The 11,948-nt window shown below is 40.5% G+C and overlaps 1 protein-coding gene across 1 annotated transcript in view; it reads left to right on the top strand.

Annotated features, from left to right (window-relative positions):
- Positions 1 to 406: 406 nt before the first annotated feature.
- LOC119291067 (anaphase-promoting complex subunit 6-like) overlaps positions 407 to 11,948 on the top strand; it is a 13,436-nt gene continuing 1,894 nt past the window's right edge. The window contains exons 1-14 of the mRNA XM_037569780.1: positions 407 to 767; positions 1,455 to 1,589; positions 1,665 to 1,738; positions 2,124 to 2,163; positions 2,704 to 2,749; positions 3,269 to 3,348; positions 3,459 to 3,631; positions 3,713 to 3,838; positions 4,081 to 4,155; positions 4,445 to 4,570; positions 5,482 to 5,551; positions 7,391 to 7,473; positions 8,142 to 8,255; positions 9,288 to 9,387. Of these exons, the coding sequence (XP_037425677.1) occupies positions 525 to 767; positions 1,455 to 1,589; positions 1,665 to 1,738; positions 2,124 to 2,163; positions 2,704 to 2,749; positions 3,269 to 3,348; positions 3,459 to 3,631; positions 3,713 to 3,838; positions 4,081 to 4,155; positions 4,445 to 4,570; positions 5,482 to 5,551; positions 7,391 to 7,473; positions 8,142 to 8,255; positions 9,288 to 9,387 (1,485 nt within the window). The 5' untranslated portion in view covers positions 407 to 524. The remainder of the gene's footprint in view (positions 768 to 1,454; positions 1,590 to 1,664; positions 1,739 to 2,123; positions 2,164 to 2,703; positions 2,750 to 3,268; positions 3,349 to 3,458; positions 3,632 to 3,712; positions 3,839 to 4,080; positions 4,156 to 4,444; positions 4,571 to 5,481; positions 5,552 to 7,390; positions 7,474 to 8,141; positions 8,256 to 9,287; positions 9,388 to 11,948) is intronic.

The raw sequence follows: 11,948 nt of genomic DNA, 5'->3' as shown, positions 1-11,948 counted from the left end.
TATGCCATGATGCTTGATGAATGTAGATCGAAAGTCTTTCGAAAAAATACCTAGATCTGACTTCTTTTTAAAACAAGATTATATCCAAGTCCGGTAGCCGTTTCAAAAACACTCACAAGTTTTTCCTTCTTGCTCAAACCGCTCCTTCATCAAAATTGCTCAAATTTACTTCAAGTTTAAATCGACGAGGAACGAATCCATCCGGATCTGACGTCGTCACGCAAAACCGTGGCCAGTTCCGAGCTTCCGACCGTTCCCGTCGATCCCTTTCTTTTCTTTCTTCCGCCTTCATTCATCAAAAAATAAATAGGAATTCTTCATTTTCTTTCTTTTCAAGATCAAATCCTTTCATTCTCTTTTAAGGAACCACACTTGCGAACCCTAGTTCGAATGTTGGATACAAAATTCGGTTTCCCTCCCTCCTCCCCCGCAGCCGCGCCCCCATCCCGAGCCCCGCCACAGGCGCAGCGCCGAATCTCAAGCGGAGGAGGAGAGAGGGCGAGGACGCCGACGCCGACGCCGACATGAGGGAGGAGGCGGTGGAGCGGCTGCGCGGGGTGGTGCGGGACAGCGTCGGGAAGCACCTCTACACGTCCGCCATCTTCCTCGCGGACAAGGTGGCCGCGGCCACGGGCGACCCCGCCGACGTCTACATGCTCGCGCAGGCGCTCTTCCTCGGCCGCCACTTCCGCCGCGCGCTCCACGTGCTCAACAACTCCCGCCTCCTCCGCGACCTGCGCTTCCGGTTCCTCGCCGCCAAGTGCCTCGTGAGCTCCACTCGCCACTCCCCCTTTCTTTTTCCGCTCCCGCATTTCGTCGAACGCGTTGCGTGCGTCTCGATTAAATCCAGTTTCCCCTTCCCCTGTTTTCTTTTTCTTTTTCGGATGGGCGTGTCCGCGCGTTCGGGCTTTCTTACCCCTAGTTTGTTTGACCTGAAATTTTGTCAGGCGAACCTAGGTAGTTTTTCGGTCTTATATCTTGCGGGCATTTTCAAGCATTCTGTGAAATTCGTTTGTTCTGCTTTCTGCTGGAGGTGTTTTGAGTCTGATTGGGCATTCTGTTACACAGGGGCTCCCCTAGTGGCTACATCTAGTGGTTTTGTTTCTGGCTTGTATATAATCCCTAATGCGTTTTTAACTCTTGAGCGGTCTTTCTTTCTGCAACTTTGGATGGAAACTGGATTCGCTATGGGGAAAAGATCGAAAGACCTCCTTGTAATTAGTCATTTAGTCAAATTTATTTCTCCAAATTCTGGCACCATGAATGCACTTAAGCTTCACGATCTTGTAAAACATTGTCTAATTTATGATTTATGAACAATGCTTTCTTGTCTGTTATAGAAAGATAGTCTTTTCATGTTTTTTTCTTCATCATTTTGGTTTATTAACTTAGCGACATGATTTGCTCTTTATGTTTTCATCTGCTGTATGGCTCACATTGTCTTTATTGGTCAGGAGGAATTGAAAGAATGGCACCAGTGTCTGATGATGCTTGGTGATGCCAAAGTTGACGAACATGGCAATGTTCTTGATCAGGATGATGGCAGTGACATCTATTTTGATAAGGACGCAGAAGATCACGAGATCAATGTGTGACTTCTCTTCTATTTCTCTTTGAATAATTGCTTTCACGGTTTCTTATTGTTTTGACTCGTGCTTTTCCAGATCAAATCAGCTATATGTTTCTTACGTGGCAAGGCGTATGAAGCACTGGATAATCGTGATCTTGCTCGGCAATGGTGAATTCAGCAACTTCCATTTTTTCCCCTTAATTAAGCTGCTTGTGTATATTCCATAGTTCAAAAAAGCGCTAGCGTTAATTGTGCGTTTTGCCACTGCCTTGCGCTTTACTGACCAAAGCGCATGCTTATGCGAAGTTATGCACAGATTAAGCGTAGTTATGCGCAATGCGTTTTGCCAACGCCTAGAGCCTAGGCGCGCTTAAGCGCTCGCTTAGGCGCACCTTTTTTAACTATGGTATATTCCAAAACAGTATTACCAGCTTCAGTGTGTTCAGAGTTATTGGCGATTCATTTCTTTCAAGTTTTTCTTTTTTGTGCACCTTTTAAGTTGAGTGATAGTTTGGTTAAGCAGATGTAGTGACTCTGTCTGCTGTTATGTCAGGTACAAGGCAGCAGTTAAAGTTGATCCGTTATGTTATGAGGTGAGAAGAATCGTCTGACTCCATAAAGATAAGATATTCTGATGCTTGTTAGCTTTGTTAATTAAATGAATTGTCCCTTATAATTAATACCACGTAAGAAAAAATGCCTGTACCTTAATTGTATTTGAATACCAAATTCTATATCTACGAGTACATGCCATGAACCTGATTTTTTTAACCATTCTATGGGTTTTGCTCTTGCCTTAACATGTCTAGTTGGGTATCTGAACCTTCTTATGGGCTTGATGCGCTGAGTCAGCTATGGCCCTAGGGATGATGCGCTTTCTAGCATTGCAAATAAAATGCCGTAGGACAATACCCAACCTTCTATGCCCTGAAGCTGATTTCAGAATATCATGGACGTGGGTCATAGTCGTATAATTCTGCAACTTGTTGTCGTGAATGATAACAAAATAATTCTGTTACATCATAATCTGTAATTGATCTTTCCAGCAGCACAAAACATCATCCATTGAAATTTGGTGTTGTATGTTATCTTCATTTGGTATGATCCTAACTGTTTTGTAATATCCTTGTCAGGCTCTTGAATGCCTTGTTGATAACTACATGTTAACGTGCGAGGAAGGTAAGCTTTGAAAGTTCAATTCAGCCTTTTTGTTTTTGTTTTGGGGTTTATCTTGAGGTTTGCTTATATCATGCATGCTATAGTTATGTCTTGCATTCTTTGCAAATAAGTAGTGCATTTGTTGTAATATTTGCTTATGTTGTGAATGCCAGTTTTATGTCTTGCATTGCTTTTCAAATATGGACTGCATTCATTTGATACTTGTTTGCATTATTTTTTCTTTTGGTAAAGTTGTGCACTCAGCGCTCTCATCATTGTAAGTATGTATGGGCTGGAAAATGCCGGATATGTATTAACTAGATAAGCTTGACAAAATCGGTCCATTCTTCTGTCTGTTAAGTGTCAAGTGCATCCTTTGGGATATGTCTGTTGATCATCTTATGTCTACTGTCATCATTTGGCTAGTTTATAGAAGAACAAAATTTACCTGCAATTTCCTCTTAGTTTTTTTTTGCGGGGTAATTTCCTCTTAGTTCTCACCTTATTGAATCCAAAGTATGATGCTGCACTATATTTCAGAAACTGAGTTATTGGCCTCTCTGAAATTCGGGAAAGAAGACGGGTGGCTGTCAGCATTCTACTCATGTTTGATTAGGAAGGTACCCAGCTGAATAATCATACCATGCTATACATTGCACCTGAATATACAACCAATCTTTACGTCTTTATTGACATTTTTGTTGGTCTTGGTTTCTTTTACTGCCTTTAGCATGAAAAAGAATATGTAGTGGAAGCAAAATTCAAGGAACTTGAACGCGAATCTTGCAGTATTTCTCCAAGTTCTGGTCAAATGATGAAAAATAACATCGATGTTTTGGCTTGCAAAGCTGAATACTACCATCAGAGTGGAGAATACCAAAAATGTTTTGAGCTCACATCTGTGTAAGTTGGTAACATTCCTGTTTCACTTTTGTTTCCTCGACTAACGTTGATTTAACATTCTTATGATAATGTTTCTCTCAGTTTACTTGAAAGGGATCCGTTTCATTTAAAATGCACATTAGTGCATTTGGCTGCTGCTATGGAGCTTGGGCATTCCAATGATCTTTATCTCTTGTCATGCAATTTAGTGAAGGACTATCCTCAAAAGTGAGTGTCTACCTTAATAATTGACCGAGCAATTATATATGATAATTTGTTCTACATGATTCTATAAGACAAACTCAGCAGTTCATTTGTGTGTCAAACAGTTTGAGCCATATAATGACATTCTTATACAATATATGCATCTTCCTACAGTATCTCAAACAACAAGATATATTATACTGGTAGCTTGCAGTCAACCATGTGTAAAGCATATATTTCTAATTTATTTTCTGAACCATCTGCAGAGCTATTTCCTGGTTTGCTGTGGGGTGCTATTACTACTGCATTAAGAAGTATGATCAAGCTAGGAGATACTTTGGGTAAGCATATTGTCCTGTAAAGCTGTCATCACTGTCTTCATTTGAATCTTTGTTATTCTTCATTTTTTTCACTCTGCACTCTTAGTGTGGAAACATGATACTAATTGCTATTTTTTATGGCTGGAAGAACTCTGGCACTTTCTTTGTTCTTTCTCTTGTTTTTCTTGATTAGAAGAATAGACACAATGCTCCCAAATCTTCAGATAATTCAGGATATGTTTTGGGCTATTCAATTGTGCCCTCAAAGTTGCCAAATGTACTCTACACTAATATATGTGTTTCCTATCAGCAAAGCTACAGGGTTAGATGGCACATTCCCTCCTGCTTGGTTTGGTACTGGTATTGCTTATGCTGCTCAAGAGGAGGGTGACCAGGCAATGGCTGCATTTAGGACAGCAGCTAGACTATTTCCTGGGTCAGTAACCCCTTTATTTTTATTTGACCTTCCAAACTAACTGCTGATCTAAAGATCAAGTATTTCCCCCCTCTTATTCTGCTGTACTCCATGCAAGAATATTATTCTACTTTAGTTGAATTTTTTATACTAAGTGTCAACTTGCTATTCTTGGCTTCGGCTAGGCAACATGCCACCATTTATTATCTCATACTCCCTTCGTTCTGAATTACTTGTCGTAGAAATGGATGTGTCTAGAACTAAAAATACGTCTAGATACATCCATTTCTGCGACAAGTAATTTGGGACGGAGGGAGTACAATACAAGTAGTGATTATTCACACAGTTCATCTTTTATTTTGAGTACTCAACTGCAGACCGTGTTGAACTTCTCTCATCTGTTCAATTATGCCATGGATGTTTTTGTCTTCTTTATTCTGAAATCATGAAAAAAAAATTGCGGCACATGTGACAAGCTCTTCTATATTTATTAATCACAATGCTATCTAGATATTGATTATGAGAATTGTTCGTTAGTTCCTACCTTTTGTTTTGGGGTATAAGAGCATCTGCATCCCTACTTCCTAGACACTAGAAATGGCTAGAAGTGAGAGAAATTGGCTATCACTAGTGCTAAGGGACGTGATAGACGCTAAGATAAAAACCTTAGCACCATCGCCAAGCTTGGCACCTAATGCTAAATATAATTTATGAATTGTTATCTGACTCCTTAGGACCTATAGGTGGTGTTAAGGGATGTGGCTAGAGAAGCTAGGAGAGGTACATAGAGCGAAAGCTAATTTGTATGCTTTAGAGTCTAACTTATAGGCAGTAGCATGCGGATCCTCAGTATCTCTTATTTTGCTTAGTAATCTACACTACTTGTTTTTGTAGCTTCTATCTTACTACCTTCATTTTAATTTACATTTCAGATGTCATCTCCCAACTTTATACATGGGTATGCAATACGTGCGAATGCATAATTTCAAACTTGCGGAGCAGGTATACTTGAGGTCGCTTAGTAGTTTAAATTTGCTTGCAAAACTCTACTGTAACAGAGAAACACACCTTGAGCTAGCGTTTCTGCCCTAATATTTTCCCATTTACATTGATACTTTCATAGTTTCACGGAAACTGTAGGGTTTAATGCCGATAATTGTTGGAAAAATACATTTAGGCAAATGGAGATTTCAAGTGTTGATAGCTGTTGGTCAAATACATCAATGTGGATTCTTGGCATGCTGACAGAAAGTGAGCGATCATATTGTTCAAGGAAGTGATACTTGTTGTAGCTCATGGTGAGAGATCATATCTAGTGCACAGACCTAACTTGTGCACTGGGCCCACCTGTGACTCTTCACCTGTTGGATGGAGAAGATATGGGCGCTATTGTCATATTTGCAAATGAACCTTGTATTTCATGAAACTCAACCTGCGGTCCACCTCATCTCAATTTCATCAAAGTTCTAGGTGAAACTTAGATAAGTTGGACTGTGAATCCTCTTAGATTAAATACAAGGTTTCTTTTGCAAGTATGATGACAACCAAATCCCAACAAGATGGACAGCTGGTTGATTTTGATAAGAAAGTTCTTGTTGCAAAAATGGCAGCAGCCAATGGATCCTGTTCATCTTTTCTGAATCCAATGGATTGAGAGTCAACAGGTGTACATAAATAAATATTGAAATCAATCAGCCAATCAGCACGCATATAGGCACATAAATATAGTACATATATTAGTTGGTTGGTGAACCGGCTTTCTCCCCTAGTTGCTATTTCTAGAGTAACTAGTATTTGCATTATTTTCTAGCGGAACTATTTACTTAAACTTATAACATTTAAACATGGGAAAACATCAGTTGGGAACCCAAATGGAGTGCAACCTACATTGAAACGTATGGAATTTTAAAGCATTTATCATTGTCTATAGATATAGGAGAGGCCGTATTCTGTTTCCATGCGAATTTCAAGATCAAGATCAATCACATTCGAAAACTAGAAAGAAGATTTTTTATTTGGACGAGTACTGATTCATCCTTTTTCTTGCACAAGATCTTTTTCATATCTTCTACTTCCCTCCGTTCACTATTATAAGATGTTTTGGATATTTCAATATGACTACATGCGGATTGAAATGAGTGAACAAACACACTAAAACGTGTCTACATACATCTGTTTTAGAAAAATCTTAAAACATATTATAATAGTGAACGGAGGGAGTGCATATGATGAGCTTGACTTGAAAATTTTATATGGCAATCGATGCTCCTTTGCGGTCCTGTTATCTAAATTTTTTCATAACATTCCCACATGGTTTCCACAAAGTTTACACTCAAGGTGGGTTCCTTATGATACTTACCCTTTAAACACAACGAAGCTATCCATATTCGCGATCTTGTATACTTGATTTCTTTTGTATATGGGGTATGTAGACTCCAAGCAGGTAGCGAGGCTGGTACTGTAAAATGGAACTGCAAAGTATCTGTCCTGCTGGCTACTAAATATAATGCCCTCATAAATGTAGTGAGTTCATGCCCAAAATTTTAAGCAAGTTGAATTTGAATCAGGTGGACGATATTGAACCAGGAAATTTGAGGAATCTCTATGTATTTGATTTTTGCTCGTGCTCGAGCTTCATTCATTTCAGCAGCTCTGCCGATTTAACCCCTAAGTTGAAATCTAAAATCTGAAATTCTTGTAGTCGACAAAGGATACTGTTACTTCCATGACACCATTTACTGCCACTGCTAGCTTGCAGTTACCTCTATAAGCTCGTTTGCAATAAGCAAAGTTTTTTTGGTTGCCATTTCTTATTGATTCAATTTGTTTTCTGTGCTGCAGTTCTTCATGCAAGCAAAGTCCATTTGTCCATCTGATCCACTTATATATAACGAGCTGGGTGTTGTAGCTTATAATATGAAAGAGTAAGATAACTTCTCTGTTCTGAAGGCTTTTCTTATTCTAGTATGATGTACCCACCAAATACTTCACTTTACCTCTAGACATTTCTCCCCAAGAACAGCTTCCCTAACGTCTGGCTTAAAGCTTACTACAAAAATGTCATGTTAAGGCAGTGGAAAAAATTGCATTCATCACAGAGCTCCGGAACATCGTGAAATACACAAAACGAGTATTCCCTCCGTCCGAAAAAGCTTGTCCTGAGTTTGTCCCTCAAATGGATGTATCTAGCACTAACGTGGTGCTAGATACATCCATTTGAGGGACAAGCTTTTTCGGACGGAGGGAGTAGTTGTTAAAAGTCTTAATGATGTTGCCCATGATGTAGATATTGCTTTTTTAAGCAGGCCATTGAAATTTTTGAATACTTTTACGTGAATTTTGAACAAAATTCTTGATTCAGCATGGAGTCTTATGTGCAGAGCATGTTTGAAGTGGGGCACAGATTTAGATTTAAGAAATTTCATACACACAATCTGTGACGAATATTGTTATCCTTTTTCTCATGCACTTCTCCATTCAACAGGTTTATGATATTTCATCTTGTTGGATAGAAAGTAACAAAGTAATTTCAGATATTTTTATGTGTTTTTTGCTCTTTGGGACTTGATAATGTTATTTGTTTCATGTTTAGGTATCAAAATGCAGTTCAGTGGTTTGAGTTAACACTTACTCATACTTCATCGTCCCCGAATGAAATGTGGGAACCAACAATGGTGAATCTTGGACACGCACTGCGGAAACTGAAGTAAGTGAAGACACTGCATCCCATTGTTATGTTTTAGTTTATAAGTCCACTGTCTTTCAACGCCTTTAGTCCCAAACAAGTTGGGGTGTCATTATATGCATGTGGACAGAAAAATGCAAGGACATGTAAAATGAAGAGTTGTATTTAGTTGACACATCAGCAGTTGCTCTGTAAACTTCTTAGGGCCTCTTTGGAACGCACGATTTAGAAACACGGAATAGGAAAAATATAGGAACCTGACAGGGTTGGCAGTGTAAATCAGAGGATTATAAAACATAAAAAAAACTACAGGAATAGTCATTTGAATGGTACTCAGGAAAAAACGTCTTGATCCTAAGCGGTTGAGTCTTAAAAAGAGGTTGGAGTGGATGTTCAAATTCCTATGGAAGGCATAGGAATCCATTCCATCAGAATTTGGGTGTCATCATTCCTTTGATCCATGGATTTTGAGTCGCTCGACTAGTCGCGACTAGTCGACGACTAGTCTATGAGTCGCAAAAATATGGTCGACTTAGCTTAGTGTCGACTCGCGACCCTGAGTCGCGACTAGTCACAACGCAGGCTCGACTTCTTCCGAGTCGCTGCCCCAGAGCGACTCACGCGACTCGAAAACCATGCTTTGATCCAATGGCAATCTGTAGGGAAAATTCTAATGGATCGGAATCCCATGAAGTTACTACAATCCAAAGACGGCCTTACCATCTACAAAATAAATGAGAAAAATATTTTTGGAGCTATTACTTGACTATGCATGAGTGCTTTTAAATCTGTGGTATTGTTGTAGAGCCAAAATGAAGTTATCAACCTTACCATAATTTACTTAATATACAACACATACATAGTGCCTAACATATTGTCATATTCTCACATATAGGAGCTTTTCTTTTGGATAAACTTCATCATTGGTATTTTGTTTCTTGTTGTGCATGGATCAGTATAACTAGGATGACTGGTACATTTTATTAGCTCTGATCAAAATGTCTTAAAAAAAGAGATCATGTTATTTCCCAACTAACACTATTGTTTCAACAGGCAATATAAGAAAGCAATATCATATTATGAAAAGGCGCTCACTTTTCCAACAAAAACTCTGAGTGCATTTTCTGGTCTTGCTTATACGTACCAACTTATGGTATTTCCCCGATCCTCTTTAATTTATCGTTTTGTAGAATGTTATTTCTACTGCAATGATATCCTCCTAATATATTATTGATAGAACCTGGAAGATGCAGTATGTTATCGATCATATCGCTTTGCTCATGAATAATTATTTTATATCCATAATGTTGAAACTTGAAAACTTAAGCTCATATGCAGCCATATGGTTTTGTTACAACTGCCTGTTTTGCACAAATGTGCGATATAGCTACAGGAACACTGCATTTCCGCAAAAGAACTTTACAGGGATTCGACGAGTATAGGGTGTTGTAGAGAGGGGAATGATGGGGCAGCAGTTAATGTTTGCGTCTGGGTTGGGCTTGTGCTGTAATTGGTAGTGTCTTTTAAGTTGGCCTATAAATTCTTATTTCCGAGTTGATGATCCTGAGAGTTGATTTTTTATCCAATAGAAATCGAGTACTTGCGCATTTTGAAGCTGTACAGAACTTGGTCGACTTAGAATTAGAAATAGTTATTTCTTGGGTGACTTAGAAATAACAACTCTATTCTTTCTACAACAACAACAACAAAGCCTTTAGTCCCAAACAAGTTGGGGTAGGCTAGAGGAGAAACCCACAAGATCTCGCGACCAACTCATGGTTCTGGCACATGGATAGCAAGCTTCCACGCACCCCTTTCCATGGCTAGTTTTCTGGTGATATTCCAATCCTTCAGATCTCTCTTTACTGATTCCTCCCATGTCAAGTTCAGTCTACCTTGACAGATCTCTCTTTACTGATTCCTCCCATGTCAAGTTCAGTCTACCTTGACCTCTCTTGACATTATCAGCACGCTTTAGCCGTCCGCTATGCACTGGAGCTTTTGGAGGCCTGCGCTGAATATGCCCAAACCATCTCAGACGATGTTGGACAAGCTTCTCTTCAATCGGTGCTACCCCAACTCTATTTTGTATATCATCATTCTGGACCCGGTCCTTCCTCATGTGGCCACACATCCATCTCAACATGCACATCTTCGCCACACCTAACTGATATGTTGCCTTTTAGTCTGCCAACACTCAGCTCCATACAACATTGCGGGTCGAACCGCCGTCCTATAGAACTTGTCTTTTAGCCTTTGTGGCACTCTCTTGTCGCAGAGAATGCCAGAGGTTTGGCGCCATCCATCCGGCTTTGATTCGATGGTTAACATCTTCATCAATACCCCATCCTTCAGCAACATTAACCCCAAATATCGAAAGGTGTCCTTCTGAGGCACCTCCTGCCCATCAAGGCCAACCTCCTCCTCGTGCCTGGTAGTACTGAAACCGCACCTCATGTACTCGGTAGTTCTACTAAGCGTAAAACCTTTCGATTCCAAGGTTTGTCTCCATAACTCTAACTTCCTGTTGACCCTCGTCCGACTATCGTTGACTAGCACAACATCATCCGCAAAGAGCATACACCATGGGATATCTCCTTGTATATCCCTTGTGACCTTATCCATCACCAAAGCAAAAAGATAAGGGCTCAAACCCCTGATGCAGTCCTATTTTAATCGGGAAGTCATCAGTGTCGCCATCACTTGTTCGAACACTTGTCACAACATTATCGTACATGTCCTTGATGAGGGTAATGTACTTTGCTGGGACTTTGTGTTTCTTCAAGGCCCACCACATGACATTCCGCGGTATCTTATCATAGGCCTTCTCCAAGTCAACGAAGACCATATGCAAGTCCTTCTTTTGCTCCTTGTATCTCTCCATAAGTTGTCGTACCAAGAAAATGGCTTCCATGGTCGACCTCCCATGCATGAAACCAAACTGATTTTTGGTCACGCTTGTCATTCTTCTTTCTTCTTAAGCGGTGCTCAATGACTTTCCCATAGCTTCATTGTATGGCTCGTCAGCTTAATTCCACGGTAATTAGTACAACTCTGAACATCTCCTTGTTCTTGAAGATTGGCACTAATATACCCCGTCTCCATTCTTCTGGCATCTTGTTTGCCCGAAAAATGAGGTTGAAAAGCTTGGTTAGCCATACTATCGCTATGTCCCCGAGGCCTCTCCACACCTCAATGGGAATACAATCAGGGGCATCGCCTTGCCTCCTTTCATCCCTTTTAAAGGAGTAAATAGCATAAAACTACTACTTTACAGGCTATGGTTCCAAAAAACTACCGAATTTTAATTTTTCTCAGATAACTACCAAATGGGTGGTCGGCTGTTTCAAAAAACCCAAATCGTCGAGTGCTTAACTATTGACCGCGATTATGACAGGCCGGACCCACACCTAAACGAAGCGTTAGTTTGACCATTTGTTTGACGTTAACTGACATGTGAGGCCCATATGTCAGTGTCTCTTCTCATCTAGCCATCTTCTTCTCCTCTCTGCCTCCCTTCTTCTCCTCTCTGCTTGCGAAGTACGCCGAAAAACAGGCATGGCCGCCGGCCACACTGCTGGCCCACGTCGCCGTCCCATGCCACGTCGCCCTCCCCCCCTCCCCCCCTCCCCCGTTGCTGCTGGTTGGAGGCAGGAGCTCGCCGAAGCTCCTGGAGACAAGGAGCTCACCGGCCTCAATGGCCTCGTCCGCGGC

Source organism: Triticum dicoccoides, chromosome 4B, assembly GCF_002162155.2.
Source record: "Triticum dicoccoides isolate Atlit2015 ecotype Zavitan chromosome 4B, WEW_v2.0, whole genome shotgun sequence".
In the NCBI taxonomy this organism is placed as follows: Eukaryota; Viridiplantae; Streptophyta; class Magnoliopsida; order Poales; family Poaceae; genus Triticum; species Triticum dicoccoides.
The sequence above is the reverse complement of the archived record's forward strand: the minus strand, read 5'-3'. Positions and strand labels throughout refer to the sequence as shown.